Source organism: Anolis sagrei, chromosome 2 (assembly GCF_037176765.1).
Source record: "Anolis sagrei isolate rAnoSag1 chromosome 2, rAnoSag1.mat, whole genome shotgun sequence".
In the NCBI taxonomy this organism is placed as follows: Eukaryota; Metazoa; Chordata; class Lepidosauria; order Squamata; family Dactyloidae; genus Anolis; species Anolis sagrei.
This window is the reverse complement of record NC_090022.1, coordinates 163,681,171-163,699,100: the sequence shown is the minus strand read 5'-3', so window position 1 is coordinate 163,699,100 and position 17,930 is coordinate 163,681,171. Positions and strand designations below refer to the sequence as shown.

The 17,930-nt window shown below is 43.9% G+C and overlaps 1 protein-coding gene across 1 annotated transcript in view; it reads left to right on the top strand.

Annotated features, from left to right (window-relative positions):
- Nucleotides 1–17,930, top strand: part of PRKCSH (PRKCSH beta subunit of glucosidase II) — an 81,345-nt gene extending 63,415 nt beyond the window's left edge. Inside the window, exons 14-18 of the mRNA XM_067464038.1 lie at nt 5,875–5,964; nt 7,698–7,772; nt 9,698–9,797; nt 14,358–14,495; nt 17,311–17,930. Coding sequence (XP_067320139.1) covers nt 5,875–5,964; nt 7,698–7,772; nt 9,698–9,797; nt 14,358–14,489 — 397 coding nt within the window. The 3' untranslated portion in view covers nt 14,490–14,495; nt 17,311–17,930. The remainder of the gene's footprint in view (nt 1–5,874; nt 5,965–7,697; nt 7,773–9,697; nt 9,798–14,357; nt 14,496–17,310) is intronic.

Here is a 17,930-nt window from a genome sequence, read left to right as displayed (position 1 = left end):
GTTAATTGTTTTTTTTAATTATTCGGAATATGTGGCCCACCCATTGTCATTTCTATTGTGATTGTATCTATTGGAATATTTATTTTATTTTACTTTATTTTATTATTTTAATGTCATTTTGATAATGTTGTCTGATGTACAAGGGGTATTTTTAAAGTAAGGTCCGTTTTGTTGTAGACACCAGTAGTTCGCGCACATACCGCAACGAGCGCGTGCATCGTGTGCCAGCATGCCTCAGGAACAACTGTGCTCAGTTTCCGCTCTGTAGCTAACCTGTACAGTTCTGTTCTGTGCTTTAAAAAATGTTTAAGACTATCAACTCACCTGCCGCATGTGAGGTTCGCTCAGTGATACGGTTTTTGTCAGCAAGGAACCTGCCTGCTGCAGAAATTCATCGACAGAGTTATGAAGTGTACAGTGATACTGTTATGAGTGAAAGCAAAGTGCGTAAGTGGGTACGATAATTCAAAGATGGCCGTGACAACGTCCATGATAAAATAGTCTTGGTCACCTTAGTGGATGATCTACACCAGGAGCTAGACAGGGGGAGTGTGTTTCTCGACCATGGTATCCTTCTGGGATGCCTCACGGGAATGGGCCTTGGAGGCACTGTTCTGCAGTGGCTCCAGTCCTTCCTAGAGGGTCGATCTCAGAAGGTGTTGCTGGGGGACACCTGTTCTGCCCCACAACCATTGTCTTGTGTGGTTCCGCAGGGATCAATATTGTCTCCCATGTTGTTTAACATCTACATGAAGCTGCTGGGAGAGATCATCCGGAGTTTCGGGGTACGGTGCCATCTGTATGCGGATGATGTCCAACTCTATCACGCCTTTCCACCTGCTACTAAGGAGGCTGTTCAGGTCCTGAACCGGTGCTTGGCCGCTGTAATGGTCTGGATGAGGGCGAACAAATTGAAATTGATTCCAGACAAGACAGAGTTACTCCTGGTCAGTCGTAAGGCCGAACAGGGCATAGGGTTACAGCCTGTGTTGAGCGGGGTTACACTCCACCTGAAGACGCAGGTTCGCAGCTTGGGTGTGATCTTGGACTCGTTGCTGAGCCTGGAAGCATTCGCACAGTTAAAACTTGTGCGCCAGCTGCGCCCGTACCTTGGGAAGTCTGACTTGGCCATGGTAGTCCACGCTCTGGTTACATCCCGTATAGACTACTGCAACACTCTCTATGTGGGGTTGTCTTTGAAGACTGCTCGGAAGCTTCAAATGGTCCAGCGTTCGGCAGCCAGGTTGTTAACAGGAGCGGCACTCAGGCAGCATACTACTCCTCTGTTGCGCCAGCTCCACTGGCTACCAGTTTGCTACTGGGCACAATTCAAAGTGCTGGCGTTAACCTATAAAGCCCTAAACGGTTCTGTCCCTCTCCGAATGCATCTCCTCCTATGAACCGGCTAGGATACTAAGATAATCTGGGGAGGCCCTGCTCTCTGTCCCGCCTGTATCACAGGCGCGCTTGGCAGGGACGAGAGACAGGGCCTTCTCAGTGGTGGCCCCTCGGCTGTGGAACACCCTGCCTACAGATATCAGATCAACCCCCGGAGGAAAGTGAAGACCTGGCTGTTCGAACAAGCATTTGATTAAACAGTGTAATTGAACATAGGAATACGGAATAATGGATGATGAGACTGGATTCTGATTTTACTGTTGAGGTGCTAATGATTGTTATACGAATGTTTAATGATTTATGTTACAATTGTTTTTAATTGCCCTATACTTGTCTTGTGATGTTTTGTATCGATGTTGTTCACTGCTTTGAGTCACCTGAGAAAAGCGGTATATAAATAAAGTAAATAAATAATAAATAAATATTGCTGCTGCTCCTTTCCCATAGCTTTAGTGCAGTCCTGGGATGGCTTGTGCACTCCAAGGAAGGTGGAGAGCCCAGGGGTGATGAAGCAAGTTGGTTGCACAGTGGAAGACAGAGAGGAGAAGGGTTCTGTTGTTTTCCTCTGGAAGCTATTTAGATGTGACTGGGTCAAAGAGGCTGCCAAGGCAGATCCTTTTTATGTCAACGAGTGTTACATCTTGGGTGGGAAAGAGAATGAGTGAGCGAGAGAGAACTGTAATTAGGAGTAGCCTTGGTGACAAGGCGGTAACCATGGGACCCGACCTCCCCAACAAGTCCCTGTGTGGGGGTCCTTTGGGGCTGCTGGCAGATGCGCAGGACAAGAAACAAAGGCATCCATGGAACAAAGAGTTGGGCAGAGGGTATTAATCCCTGACACGGACCACGCCTGCCTTCTACCAGTGTTTTGGAAGTAGGGGATGATGCCAAGTTAATGTTTGAACTCTTCGTGGTGGCCAAAGCAACGGGGCTGCTGCCCAGCCAGTCAACGTCACTCTCTAGGCTTTGTAATGTTGGCAGCCGAGAAGTAGCTGCAATTTACACAACTGGCCGTAGGTGATCCTAGATGAGCTGTTGTTTCCTCACAACAACTTCTCTTGACTGCTTACAATCTATGCAGCTTATTGAGAAGTTTGTCACCATGCTCTGCCCTGTCCCTCCCTTGTCTTAACCCGACCCCCGAGAATGCACATGTTCTTCTCCTTTAACTTCCCCCTGCTAGTTCTCCTCTCTGCCTACGCTCCCTCATTCTCATTTGAAATGCCTGCATAGCAAAAGACAGTAAGAAGCAGGTGAAGCCTGGTTGTTGTAGGTTTTTTCAGGCAATATGGCCATGTTCTAGAGGCATTCTCTCCTAACGTTTCGCCTGCATCTGTGGCAAGCATCCTTAGAGGTAGTGAGGTCTGTTGGAACTAGGAAAAAGGGTTTATATGTCTGTGGAATGACCAGGGTGGGACAAAGAACTCTTGTCTGTTGGAGCTAGGTGTGAATTTTTCAGCTGACCAGCTTGATTAGCATTTGATGGCCTGGCTGTTGTTTGGTGTGGCTTGAATGGTTTGGGACCTGCCTACCTGCGTGACCGCATTTCTGTGTACGAACCCACATGATCTCTTTGATCATCTGGAGAGGCTCTGCTCGCGCTCCCACCTCCTTTGCAGGCGCAATTGGTATAAATATGTATAAATATGTATAAATATTTGAGAGGAAGTCATAGGGAGGAGGGAGCAAGCTTGTTTTCTGCTTCCCTGGAGACTAGGAGGCGGAACAATGGTTTCAAACTACAAGAAAGGAAATTCCATCTGAACATGAGGAAGGACTTCTTGACTGTGAGAGCCGTTCAGCAGTGGAACTCTCTGCCCCGGAGTGTGGTGGAGGCTCCTTCTTTGGAAGCTTTTAAACAGAGGCTGGATGGCCATCTGTCAGGGGTGATTTGAATGCAATATTCCTGCTTCTTGGCAGGGGGTTGGACTGGATGGCCCATGAGGTCTCTTCCAACTCTTTGATTTTATGATTCTATGACGAGAGAGAGGGCCTTTTTGGTGGTGGCCCCCTGACTCTGGAACTCACTTCCCAAGGCCATCAGACATGCCCCAACGCTGGCAGTCTTTGTTCCAGTGTGCCTTCCCAGAATAAGGATAACTCTTAGCAATTTGCCCTCAAATGCACTTTAACATTGATTTAGGATTGCCTGTGCGCCTTCACCTTTCTTTGAAAACCCTATCCTAGTTATACCCTACCTTGTTCATGCCCAGCATTATTTTTTAATTTTTAAATTATTACATTTGGTCCAGCCATAGGTTTTTAAATGCTTGTATAGTATTGGTATTGTTATTGTTTATTGTTTATTTTTGTTTTGAGATTTATTTACTGTTTTGTATTGATTATTTTCGTTTTATTGATGTACTGCGGGCTTGGCCTCATGTAAGCTGCACCGAGTCCCTTGGGGAAATGGTAGCGGGTTACAAATAAAGTATTATTATTATTATTAGTGCCTGGGGCAATCTTTTGTTGAGAGGTGATTAGATGTCCCTGATTGTTTCCTCTCTGCTGTTTTGCTGTTTAGAGTTTTTTAATACGGGTAGCCAAATTTTGTTCATTTTCATGGTTTCCTCCTTTCTGTTGAAATTGTTGAAAGCAGGTGAAGGATTACGTGTTTCCACCCTTGGCACTTTTGGTTTCTGCTTTTTTCTTATCAAGAGGCATTTCCCCCCTTCACCTTGTTCATAATTTGAGATATACATTAAATAGAGGGAACTCTAGAAGTCCTGCTGTAAGAGGATCATACCCTTAGGGCTTAGAAGTCCACGGCCTTTTTGTAAAAAAAAGAAAGAAATATAAAGAAGGCTGGAATATATAAAATTTTGCTTCTTTCCACTTAGTACAATTAAACAGCTCTAACATTCCTATAATCTATAACAATGATGGGCAATCTTTCGAGCTTGGTGTGTCAATACTTGCAAAAAAAAAAAAAAAGAGCCTAACTCGGGTGGAGTGTCACTTCGAGAAAAAACAATAATTTCATAGTTTAATAACAAAAATATATTATTGTAATATATAACTGTATTTAATAAACCAAAAACTAATTATTTAACTTACCTGCTTTTTCTATAATACCATATATCTTGGCATTATAGAAAAATGCTGGTGTGGGAGCTGAGGATGAAATGTCCTTCTTGGGATGCGGCCCCATCTTCTCTGTATGAGGTCGCATGTGACCGTGTGTCATCGAAAATGGCTACGCGTGTCAGTGCTGACACATGTGTCATAGGTTTGCCATCATGGATCTATAATGTCCTGTTACCCTAGTCTCTGCAGTAGTTTTGCGCATTTGTATAGAATCGCTATCCGTTTCTGCTTGTTTTATTTGTATTTAGTTTTCGAGTGCCTCTTCTGAAAACAGGCCCCTTTCCAAATGAGCTTTTTTGTCCCAGGTCCCATAAAAACAAATATTCTTGTCCCATTGGTGACAATGGGTGGGCTTCCCACGTTCCCGTTCCTTCAGTTTTAGGGCCAGAGGGATGAAACTAGCCAGCTCTGTTGCCATTTTTGTCAGACTCTCCAGTCTCGGCACAGCAAGCGTGAGGTTTCAAAATAAACAAACTCAGGCAGCATTCTAATTTTAAGGTAGCTTTTACTTAAAGCGTCTATACACAAAAGACTACATGATGGAACTAAAAGATGGCGACGAACAAAGCATAGCAAGAAAACACACAGCAAACGAAAGATCTGCCCTTCCGTGTTATCTATGTTCTTGGCTGGTACACTCCCTAGTTTTCTCAGGGCAAAGGAATTTTGTGTTATCACAGTTTCACTGTCTGGCCTGTAACTTTGTAACAATAACAATTCTACTGCATGTGTAAACTAAACAATAAATGAACATGACTGAATCCATCTTTGAAAAGCAATACTAATACATTACAATGCTAATACAAATACATTGAAAAACATACATGTAAAATAACTACAACTATTCTGACAACTTTCCCCTGCCGTTTCCCCCTACAACCGGAAAACCTACCTTGCGCCAGTGCTGAGGTCTCTTCATCGGAGCTAGGGCTAGATCCACGCTGGGATTCTCGGTGCGGGGCTGGAACAAGCCACGTTCGCTGGCGGCTTGCCTGGGCCCAAAGCTCCCGAAGGTACTGCCAGAGCCTGCAGCCAAGTTCCGAGTAAGAGGCACTCAGCGCTTGGCTGCAGGTCCTGGCAGGCGCAAGTGTTTTGGATTTGCAAGCTACACATGTACTCTTTTTCCAAGAAGAGTTTGCATGTGTTATGAAGGCCCCAAGTAACAGGGCCTGCAGGCGAGTGCTGAAAATCAGGCAACCAAACAGTTACCATTCCCACTTTACTTTCGTTTCACTGAGATTTCCGTACTAGAGGGGAATATACCATTTTGTGCCATCCGAATGAAACAAATGGTACGAAAACATGAAATAAATGGAATAAACGGTAACTGGGTCCATTACTACTCTGCAGTTTTTCTTAAACAGCATCTTTCTCTTCTTTCATTTCCAGGAACCTGGAGAAAGAGATCTCCTTTGATTTTGGACCTCACGGAGAATTTTCGTACTTGTACGGCCAGTGCTATGATCTTACCACGAATGAGTAAGTGCCCCACCTCTTTACATAACTGGTTTCCTCTTGTGTGGGTTTTCTATCTCTCCTCAGCCTTTAGCCATTTGAAACATTTCCTTCTGGCTTTGCTTTTTACTTCAGAAGAGCCAGAGTGCAGGAAGTACTGCCCAGTTGGTGACCTTTTGCAGGGCCAGCTCTACCATTGGGCTGGGCCAAATAAAGGCAGCACATTATTTGCAACTTATTTTATTTTAATTTTGATTGTAAGGAAGAGGTGTTGGGGGATTTTCTGGCTCTTGTGCCAGAAGAAAATGATGGTACTTGGGTACCAGCCATCTTGAGTTGCTAGATGGTGATGCACCATTGCCTTTCTGCCCCAGGCAGCAACATTTCTTGCAATGGCCCTGAACTTCTTGCATTTTTTCTTGACTATGAAAAATGATGCTGGGGAAAATGGAAGGAAAAAGGAAGAGGGGCCAAACAAGGACAAGATGAATGGATGGGATTCTTGAAGTGACTGGCTTGACTCTGAAGGAGCTGGGGGTGGTGATGGCCAACAGGGAGCTCTGGTGTGGACTGGTCCAGGAAGTCACGAAGGGTCGGAAGCGACTGAACGAATGAACAGCAATAACAAGGCAAAAAGGAATCTTCTATCTCTCCTTTGAAGTGGCCAACCTAGATGAGAACCATTCCCACCCTCCTTCTTAATCTGTTATGTAATGTATAATAATCTGACCTTTCTGGCATGGTTTGTATAGCCTTCGAGCACAAAGTTGGCCTCTGGAAAAAAGCAGTAGGCATTGGATATGTCCCCTCACTTGATGACTGATAGGTGAAGATCCAGCCGGCTTTAGCAGACATCTTGCTATTATCCCCTTCCTCATGGTTTTGAGGTCACGAAGAGTCGGAGACGACTGAACGAATGAACAACAACAACATGGTTTTGAAATCTGTCCTAGCGGTCATGAAATTTTCCCCTCTATGAAATTGAATGCAAACAAATACAGGATTTTGTTTTCCTGGTCTCTGCCAGGTTTGAAAGTATTGGCAGTGTCCCAATACTTCCAGCTTTGAAAATGGCATCTTAGAGAAGCTGCCCACGTACTCTTTTTACTGGGCAGTGATTGAGACAGGGAATCTTCAGGAATGGGTATCCCTTTCTTTGAGAGCTAGATCATGATTAGCAATACCCAATATTTCCTTTCTTAGTTGATTGCTTTTGGTTTCTATGAAGGGCATTGGTGACAAGAACCAGAAATCACAACAACATAGAGGTTGGAAAAGTCCCATTTTTGGACTATGGCATCTAGAATCCCCAGCCAGCAGCTAATAGACTTGCTGTCTGCAGATTCCAGGAGTTTTATTCCAAAAAGATAACATTTCCAGGCCTTCTAAGGGCTGCAGACTGTTCCCTTATTGCCCATTCTGATGCTGGTTTCTCAGCTTTTAGTGGGACTTGGTGAAGCATTTTCAGTTCTTTCTTCTGCGCTTTTCATATCTGGAATTATTCTGTTGTTTTTAAAGGGAAAACTCATCCACTCCTAAGTCTTTACCCTTAGTCGCAGAGACTAGAGGCTAGACCAGGAGTATGGTTATCCCGCTGCTGACAAACTTTCCATATGGCTTCAGCAGTGTGCTAAGTAGTGACATTTTTCTTTGAGCACCTGATTTATAAATCCAGTCTATCAATTTGGTTACAAAGATTGTTAAATGTGTGATATAGGAGTTTACTGATCTCTTTTGCGCTGTTTTATTTTTTTCAGGTATGTTTATCGTCTCTGTCCCTTTAACAGAGTGTCCCAGAAACCCAAGCATGGTGGCTCGGAGACCAGCCTTGGGTAAGAGCCTCAGATACTCTCTCTTAGTTCCAGAAACAAAGGTCTGTCTGGGACCTGCGCTACTCATGGTGACGAGAGGTGTGCCTCCTGAGCCCACCCTGTGGGGTCTGCTGGATGACCTTTGGCCCTGAGCCCTGTCAACCTCTCTCCCTCCCTCTCTCTCTCTATATGTGTGTGTGTGTGTGTATATATACTGTATTTTCTGGCATATAAGACTACTTTTTAACCCAAGAAAATCTCAAAAGTCAGGGGTTGTCTTATACACCGGGAGTAGACTTATATGCTGGGAGTAGTCTTATACGACGGGGGTCGTCTTATTCAGTGGGAGTCATCTTATAGAGCGGGTGCTGAAACTTCCAATCCAGATTGGAGAATTTGTGGTTGCTGCATATTGTGGGGGGAGCTCAAAAATGGCAGTGGTCGCGTCCCTGCCGTATGCAGCGACTGTATGAGCAACGCTGTACAAGTATGGTAGAAGAAAATCCATTAATCAGGATTCGTGGACTTAATGCGGTCCCGATGGTGAGGTGAAGGGGCGTCTCACCGGGAAGGTGTAAGTGAAGGGTGGAGCAAGCTGCAGGCGTCCAGGGCGCCCGGGGTATGGAAAAAAGAGATAGAGTGGCTCTGGGGCCAGAAAAACACATCTCTTTTACCTGTCTGGCCCGCCCTTGTATCCTGTTACCGTACCTCCTCCTCTGCCTCTCAGATCTCGCTCCTGAAGATTGCAGTGAACTGGTGCAGGTGCGCATGTGCGAGATCTGAGAGGCAGAGAAGGAGGTACAGTAATAGGAAAATTAGCATATTGGAATCAAATCTGATGCTTTTTAAAAATTTTATTTGGTGTGCATTGGAAGAGGGGTAGTCTTATACGGTGAGTATATTCCAAACTCCATATTTTAACTGGAAAAGTTGGGGTCGTCTTATATGCCCAGTCATCTTATATGCCGGAATATATGGTGTGTGTGTGTGTGTGTGTATGTGTGTGTGTGTGTGTGTGTGTGTGTGTGTGTGTGTGTATATATATATATATATATATATATATATATATAGCATGCTAAGTACCCTTACTTTAACAGTGGATCATAATGTTTCCCCTTAACATCAGCTGGGATAAGCATTATCTTTCCCCATTAAAAACTGTGTAGAAAGTCTCTGATATATCTGATTTCCTTAAAAAAAAACCCTAAAATGTAGCCCAATTCTCTTGTCTTGTGCAATCTCTGATGATGCAACCTTACTTGTAGAGTGAAAGCACCTTCCTCGATAGCCCTGAAATGATATCACCTCAAGGCATGAGAGAATGAGGTCCAAAACAACTAGAGGGAGGGCCAAAGTTGGCCTATGCCTGATCTAGATCCTTTGTACTGGTGATCTATCTTTCAGGCTGTGTTTTAGAGGCCGTCTTCTCATTCCGCTTCATTCTCCTTCGCTGAAATCTCTGGTAGTACACTTTTGGTTGCAGCCAAAGAAAGAGTAAAGCTATAAATGTTTCCTGCTTTCCCTCAATTGTTTCATTTTAAAAAAAAATAATTAAAATTTTAAAACTGCATCATCATACAGTATAATAATAATAATAATAATAATAATAATAATAATAATATGATATTATAATTATATATTTTATATGACATGTAATATTACTAATAATATTACAATATAATTGTATAGTACAATATAGTGATATATTGCACTGATATTGTACTGTGCTCATGACATAATGTATTGTATATGTGTGTGTGTATGTATGTGTGTGTATAAAACTTGTAAGCCACTCTGAGTCCCCTTTGGGTTGAGAAGGGAGGCATATAAATGTCGCAAATAAATAAATAAATAAATGGGGTGGGATTGACCCCATTTGCCAGACCCCAATTCCTGGGCCTCCAGATCTGCCATGAGTCCCCTCACATTCTTTGCTTCCTTTCCAGCACGTGGGGTTCCTGGACTGGTCCTGAAGAGAACAAATTCAGTGTCATGAAATATGAACACGGAACAGGATGCTGGCAGGGTCCCAACCGATCCACCACTGTGAGTTCTCTGGGAGGGCTGGTTTGGACGGGTTTAAGTTTGGAAGTACTCTCTCTTGGGGACAGTGCCTTTTGTACAAAAAGTATGTGGATAATTTTTAGTCAGAACCAGATCCTAGGCAAGGAAGGGATGTATAGGAATCTGTAGTTCAATATCTAGAACAGTGTTTCTCAACCTGGGGGTCGGGACCCCTGGGAGGGTCGCGAGGGGGTGTCAGAGGGGTTTCCAACAACCATCAGAAAACACAGTATTTTCTGTTGGTTATGGGAGTTTTGTGTGGGAAGTTTGGCTCAATTCTATCATTAGTGGGGTCCAGGATGCTCTTGGGTTGTAGGTGTACTATAAATCCCATAACTACAACTCCCAAATGTCAAGGTCTGTTTTCCCCAAACTCCACCAATGTTCACATTTGGGCATATTGAGTATTCTTGCCAAGTTTGGTCCAGATGCATCATTGTTTGCGCAGTGCTCTCTGGATGTAGGTGAACTGCAACTCCAAAACTCAAGGTCAATGCCCACCAAACCCTTCCAGTGTTTTCGGTTATGCATGAGAGTTCTGTGTGCCAAGTTTGGTTTAATTCCATCATTGGTGGAGTTCATAATGCTCTTTGTTAGGTGAACTATAAATCCCAGCAACTACAACTCCCAAATGTCAAGGTCTATTTTCTCCAAACTCCACCAGTGTTCGCATTTGGCCATGTTGAGTATTCGTGCCAGGTTTGGCCCATATCCATCGGGTGAGTCCACAGTGCTCTCCGGATGTTGGTGAACTACAACTCCAAAATTCAAGGTCCATGCCCACCAAACCCTTCCAGTATTTTCTGTTGGTCATGGGAATTCTGTGTGCCAAGTTTGGTTCAATTCCATCATTGGTGGAGTTGAGAATGCTCTTTTGATTGTAGGTTAACTACAAATCTCAGCAACTACAACTCCCAAATGACAAAAACAATCCCCCTCAACCCCATTTGGGTGAATTGGGCATTTGTGCCAAATTTGGTTCAGTGAATGAAAATACTGCATATCTGATATTTACATTACGATTCACAACAATAGCAAAATTACAGTTACGAATTAGCAATTAAAATAATTTTATGGTTGGGGGTCACCACAACATGGGGGAACTGTATTAAGGGGTCGCAGCATTGATCTAGAACAATGGAAATGCAAAGGCTGGTCAGTTAGTGGTTAGAATATTTTGTAAAGATTTGAGACTATGCCTGAGTTGATTAGTGTCGCAGGGGTAGCTAGAGGGAAGAGGAGACAGGACTATGGGTAGGTAACATCCCTACACTTTTTACACTTGCAGCAAAGCAGATAGCACTCGCTGCTGCTGAAAAAGGACAGTCCTCATAGCACTGCCTCATCAGTGGAGTTGTCTCCATCTGTATAATTCCATGGCTGTCTCCTGTTCTGTTTGCATCACTTGTTTCCCTTACAAGTGTGCTTTGAGTCAATAAGTGGTGCCTTGAGAATAGTTAGCCACCATACGATATGAAAAAAAATAATACATAGATCCAAAGTTTTATAGCATTTGAATTGTTTTCTTCATATAAACTAATCTGAAGTGAAAAGAGGGCAGTCGGCACTAGAGAAACTAAATTCTTAACCTTAACATTCAGCTTCCACTTCATCACACTAGAGAAAAAAATCTACTTAAAATCTCATTTCTGCCTTCTGCAGAATTCTGGGGTTTGTAGTTTAGTGAGGCTGTTAAAGGCTCCTTCCTAAACTACAAACCCCAGAATTCTGCAGGAGGCAGAAACCGGATTTTAAGTGGATTTTTTTCTCTAGTGTGATGAGGCACCTTGACAAGAAAAAGTAATGTGAAAGGAAGCAAAGAAATCTCATTTTTTAATAAAAATGTCAAGGTATAATAACTACTCTGGTACAGCTGTACCAGAAGCTCCAACTTTATTTGCTTTGTATTAAATGTTTGATTGCAGTCCTAGGTTTCAGGGACTGCAGATAGGTGGCTTCTTTTGGTTGCAGTCATAGGGCAAGTCACCTGTCCATCATCATTAAGTTTTGGTCCCGCCCCTTGCTGAGGGCAATTGGAAAGGGAAGGGAGCTATTTTTAGTTAGTCTTAGCAAGGAAAGCTAATGTACAGGACATATGCAAGCTTCTCCTGTACAAAAGCTTCAACCCTTAAGACCTTCCGGGGGAAAACAGTCTTAAGAGTCTTCAAAGATTTCCAGGAAAACAGCCCTAAAGACCAAAGAACTCCAGCTGGAGAATATCTAAGCCTTTACTGGTAGGTCCACTCGGCGTTCGAGACACAGTTCGACCCGGTAGCAGAGCCCACATCATTAAGGGTTAGATTACAGTCAGCCTGGGAGAAGTTAAAAAGGGGATTTTCCTTTAAAGAAGAAGTTATTGAAGACAGTTGCCTGTCCTTCGTGGGCAAGATTAGGAATTCACCAGTTGCCTAAAAGCTTGGAATCATTTGCTTAACTTTACTGAAGACAAGAGAAGTTTCTGTTTGATTGTTCCTCAATAAAAGACTTTGTTGTACTTCACAAGCCATCTAAAGACTATTTGTGGTGGAAACCCTCTGAGAACTTCTCCTTGGGCCCCCTGGCTTCCTGCTGGGCAAAGGTTGCACGTCCTGTTCTAAAGACAATTATTTACAGGCCCAGCGTGCGACAGAACAATAACCGTACAGTCAAAGTTGATTTTTCGTATGTTTAATGAGTGCTGACTATATACCATTCTGTAAACTTGTATATCTTTTTTTCCAGTTTTTTTGTTTTTTGTTTTTTTTTCTGGTGTCGGTTTTGTTTCCTGTGTGCACCATAAATCAATAACAAAATTAAAAAGAGAGAGCTCTCATTTTTGCTCTTGGTTCATGGACCCCCATTGCTCTTGGGGACCCTAAAGTTAAGAACCTCTGAACCAGCCCTTAAGGGATTTATATACTTTGTATAATGAAGCTGTTTCCCCTCTCGCAGCAGAATTTCCTCAGAGAAAATGTACCTCAGCAATCACACTCGCAAATGAAAGCTGTATTTACCGTTCAGTGACCAATAAGAAAACACAATATGCTAAATGGCAGATGGTGGTGAAAAACCATGTGGTATAATAGACATCTTTCATCACTTAGAGCAACAGCTTTCCTTAAAAAACACACACACATAAAGTTATGGTCTGTGTAGTTTCTTCGCGTTTTTTTGCTCAATAGGTGAGAGCCGTTCAGCAGTGGAACTCTCTGTCCCGGAGTGTGGTGGAGGCTCCTTCTTTGGAAGCTTTTAAACAGAGGCTGGATGGCCATCTGTCAGGGGTGCTTTGAATGCAATATTCCTGCTTCTTGGCAGAATGGGGTTGGACTGGATGGCCCATGAGGTCTCTTCCAACTCTTTGATTCTATGATTCTATCCTTGGCATAGTTACTTGAAAATAAGGAATGATAATGGGAAGAGAAGTTACTTTCCCCACTTAGCATTCTCTCTTTTACTGAGCATCTTTCCTGCTTCTTGGCAGGGGGTTGGACTGGATGGTCTCTTATTTGTTTGTTTGTTTGTTTATGTGCAGCATTTATATTCCTCCCTTCTCACCCCGCAGGGGACTCAGGGCGGATTACAGTGTACACATATATGGCAAACATTCAATGCCAGTTTTTGACATACAAACATATACAGACATACACAGAGGCTATTTAACTTTTTTCTGGCCGCCAGGGGAGCTGTCGCTTTCATCGTCCATCTGCAACTCTGATGAAGCACTTCCGCATTCCCCGCATGCTTCCCTGCTGGAATGCTTTGCTGGAGTCTTCTTTATGGCCTCATAAATCAGTTAATTTAGCTCCCCACACTTTAAGGTGGTACCTAATTTTCCTACTTGACAGATGCAACTGTCTTTCGGGTTGCAAAGGTCGACAACAGGCTACACAATTGGTTGGAAACCCACTCCAACCCGGGCTGGCTTCGAACTCATGACCTTTTGGTCAGAGTGATCTTAATGCAGCTGACACTCAGCCAGCTGTGCCACAATCTCTTCCAACTAGATGATGCTATGATTTGTTATGATGATGTGTGAAAAAAATGCCTTTAGGAGTTTCTTAAAGCAAGGGGGGGCTACAAATATATTAGTTTAACCAGGTCTGTTGGATCTTGCAGTAGACAGTGACTTGGTTTTTAAGAATAGTCCCTGCACTGGTATCCATGGGAAAACCACACCGCTGAATAAAATCCCACATTATCTGCTTCGAACTGAGATATGTGGCAATGTGGGCTCAGAAAACCCAGTTCAAAACAGATATTGTGGGTTATCTTGCCATCTGAACATGAGGAAGAACTTCCTGACTGTGAGAGCCGTTCAGCAGTGGAACTCTCTGTCCCAGAGTGTGGTGGAGGCTCCTTCTTTGGAAGCTTATAAACAGAGGCTGGATGGCCATCTGTCAGGGGTGATTTGAGTGCAATTTTTGGGCTTCTTGGCAAGGAGTTGGACAGGATGGCCCATGAGGTCTCTTCCAACTCTGATTCTATGATATTCTGGGTTATATGACTGTGTGGATGGACCCCAAGAGCCACTGTCCTGTTTTTTTCTTTCTTCCTTAAACCCAGGTGAAACTTACATGTGGCAAGGAGACAGTGGTCACATCCACTACAGAGCCCAGCCGCTGTGAGTACTTGATGGAGTTTGTCACCCCGGCAGCCTGCCATGAACCCAAAGACCTCAATCATGATGAACTCTGAGAGCAGGTGAGTCCACTAGCAACTCCTAGTTTCTCTTGCCCCCGCAGGGTGGATCTTGCTAGCCATAGTGTGCGGCCACACTTAAAATGTTACCTACCGTTCCAAAAGGGATTTTGTAAGGTTGAAAAAGAAGAGGGCAACCAAAACAACTATGGAGTTGAAACAACTCTCTTGTGGTTAAAATATTTGCACTGGGTTTTCTCCCTCTCTGTCTTTGGAAAACAGATTTCTCTCTCTATTATTGCTAGAGGGCAGGTCATTCACTTCTGTGTACAAACCCACACAATCTCTTCGATCACCTGGAGAGGCCCTGCTCTCGCTCCTGCCTCCTTCGCAGGCACGATTGGTGGGGACGAGGGAGAGGGCCTTCTCGGTGGTGGCCCCCCAACTCTGGAACTCACTTCCCAAGGACATCAGGCATGCCCCAACTCTGGCAGGAGGAGCTTGAAAACGTGGCTGTTCCAGTGTGCCTTCCCAGAATAAGGAAAATTCCCAGCAATATGTCCTCAGAATACACTTTACTATTGGTTTAGGATTGACTGCGCTCCCTCATCTCTCTTTTAAAACCCTATAATAGATATATCTTACCTTGTTCATGCCCAGCGTTTATTTTTTAATTTTTAAACTATTACATTTGGCCCGGCCATAGGTTTTTAAATCCTTGTGTGTTACTGTTTATTGGTTATTGTTTATATGTGATTTGTATTGTATTGTATTTATTGTTTTTGCTTATTGGCTTTTGTTTGATTGATGTGCTGTTGGACTTGGCCTCATGTATGTTGCTCCGAGTCCCTTGGGGAGATGGTGGCGGGGTATAAATAAAGTTTTATTATTATATTATTATTCACTGAAGTTGAATAGTGGGACTGATTCAACCGAGATAATATGGAAATGTTTGTTCACATAGAACATTGTTAAACTGTGAGACGTAATGATGACTGCCAATTTGCAAGACTTTTAAAGGGAATTGCACCACATTCTTGGAGATTCTGGGAGCCACCACGTTCTGGGAGCCACTGATTTGAGCTATCAGTGGCTCCCAGTCATGATTAAATGGACGAACCCAGAGGGTGATTCTCCCCAATGCTTCCTCTTGGGGAAAGAAGTGACGAATGGAGTGCCACAAGCAGGGTTCTGTCCTGGGCCCGGTCCTGTTCAACATCTTTATTAATGACTTAGATGAAGGGCTAGAAGGCATATGACACCAAATTGGGAGGGATAGCCAATACTCCAGAGGACAGGAGCAGAATTCAAAACGATCTTGACAGATTAGAGAGATGGGCCAAAACTAACAAAATGAAGTTCAACAGTGACAAATGCAAGATACTCCACTTTGGCAGGAAAAACGAAATGCAAAGATACAGAATGGGGGACAATGCCTGGCTTGAGAGCAGTACGAGTGAAAAAGGTCTTGGAGTCCTCGTGGACAACAAGTTAAACATGAGCCAACAATGTGATGTGGCGGCAAAAAAATCCAATGGGATTTTGACCTGCATCAATAGGAGCATAGTGTCTAGATCTAGGGAAGTCATGCTACCCCTCTATTCTGCTTTGGTTAGATCACATCTGGAATATTATGTCCAATTCTGGGCACCACAATTCAAGAGAGATATTGACAAGCTGGAATGTGTCCAGATGAGGGCGACTAAAATGATCAAGGGTCTGGAGAACAAGCCCTATGGAGTGGCTTAAGGAGCTGGGCATGTATTAGCCTGAAGAAGAGAAGGCAGAGAGGAGATATGATAGTCATGTATAAATATGTGAGAGGAAGCCACAGGGAGGAGGGAGCAAGCTTGTTTTCTTCTGCCCTGGAGACTAGGACGCAGAACAATGGCTTCAAACTACAAGAGAGGAGATTCCATCTGAACATTAGGAAGAACTTCCTGACTGTGAGAGCTGTTCAGCAGTGGAACTCTCTGCCCCGGAGTGTAGTGGAGGCTCCTTCTTTGGAAGCTTTTAAACAGAGGCTGGATGGCCATCTGTCAGGGGTGCTTTGAATGCAATATTCCTGCTTCTTGGCAGGAGGTTGGACTGGATGGCCCATGAGGTCTCTTCCAACTCTAGGATTCTATGGATATTTATTTCCTCCAGTATCCCTCTGTCTGTTAGGTGCTGGGGAATCTGACCTGAAGGATGCTGTTACTTTCCTGTCTTTGTCTGTGAACTTCTGTTTATGAACAGAATTCTGGGATAGGTTGTTGTAGGGTTTTTTTGGGCTATATGGCCATGTTCTAGAGGCATTTTCTCCTGACATTTCGCCTGCACCTATGGCAAGCATCCTCAGACGATGCTTGCCATAGATGCAGGCGAAATGTCAGGAGAAAATGCCTCTAGAACATAGCCATATAGCCCGAAAAAACCAACAACCTAGTGATTCACGCCATGAAAACCTTCGACAATAAATTCTGGGATGGATAGATAAGCCTTTGGTCTTGCTCAACATGACTCTTCATGGCTCTTAAGACCCATCTCCCTTCTGTGCGGGGTCTGGGGCAAGGAGTAGTGTGCCCTTAGCTGGAGGCTGCCAAAGGCTACTCCATTTAAGCGTTGGCACTTCCCCATCTGCTTCTCAGACCCTATTTCTGTGTCCTCAGAAAGGGGGCAAAGAAGGTGCCAGCTTTGTTCCTGTGGCCAATTGTTTGCCTGTTTTGACGACTTGGCATTATGTAATTATGTGATCATATTTTAATGTTTTAGTGAATTATGGGATATGATGTTTTAAACTCTTGTTTATGAATCTTTTGTTGTGAACTGGACTGAGTCCCTCTGCAGAGGTTAAGAAGAAGTTCTAAAAAAAATAATATTTTTTTTGTTCTTGTAGATGTATGGAAGCCATTGCCAGCGGAGCCAGGCGCAGAATCCAAGACCCATGGCAGAACTCATCGCCTCTTCTGTCCCAGAACCCATCCTCATGGCCTTTCCATGTGGATCCTGGCATCCCTTTCCAACAGTTAGTGCTGCTTTGCCCCTGTGGACCTTGGGGCTTTTAAATACTGGTATCTTCCTTGGCAAGTCCTGCAGAATAAACCCACCCACCCACTCCCTGGTCCCCACCCCACTCCCTTTCTGTCCTTCCTTGCTTTAGGGCACCAACAGATCATGCTCAGGACTGCGAAACTGCCTGGCCTTTCGTCTTGCAGTGGCGATCAGGGAGGCTGTCTCCAGCCTCACTGTTGTTTCTAGGTAAAGGAGAAGGGATTAGTATTTTTTCCAACAGTGATGGAGAACGCTGGGCCTGTCATCCTAAAGTGCTGTCTTTTGTCTTGAGCCAGATTTCTCTCAGCCCGAGACTTTGCCCAAGTGGGAGAAAAGAGCCTGTGCCCAGCTTGCTTCCTGTGCTGGCAGTCCCAGACTCTTTTTGTTTTCTTCTAATCTGATGTTTGCTGGTGAATTCTCACTGAAACAAACACACATCCCTTCCAATAAAGAAACATCTCTCAA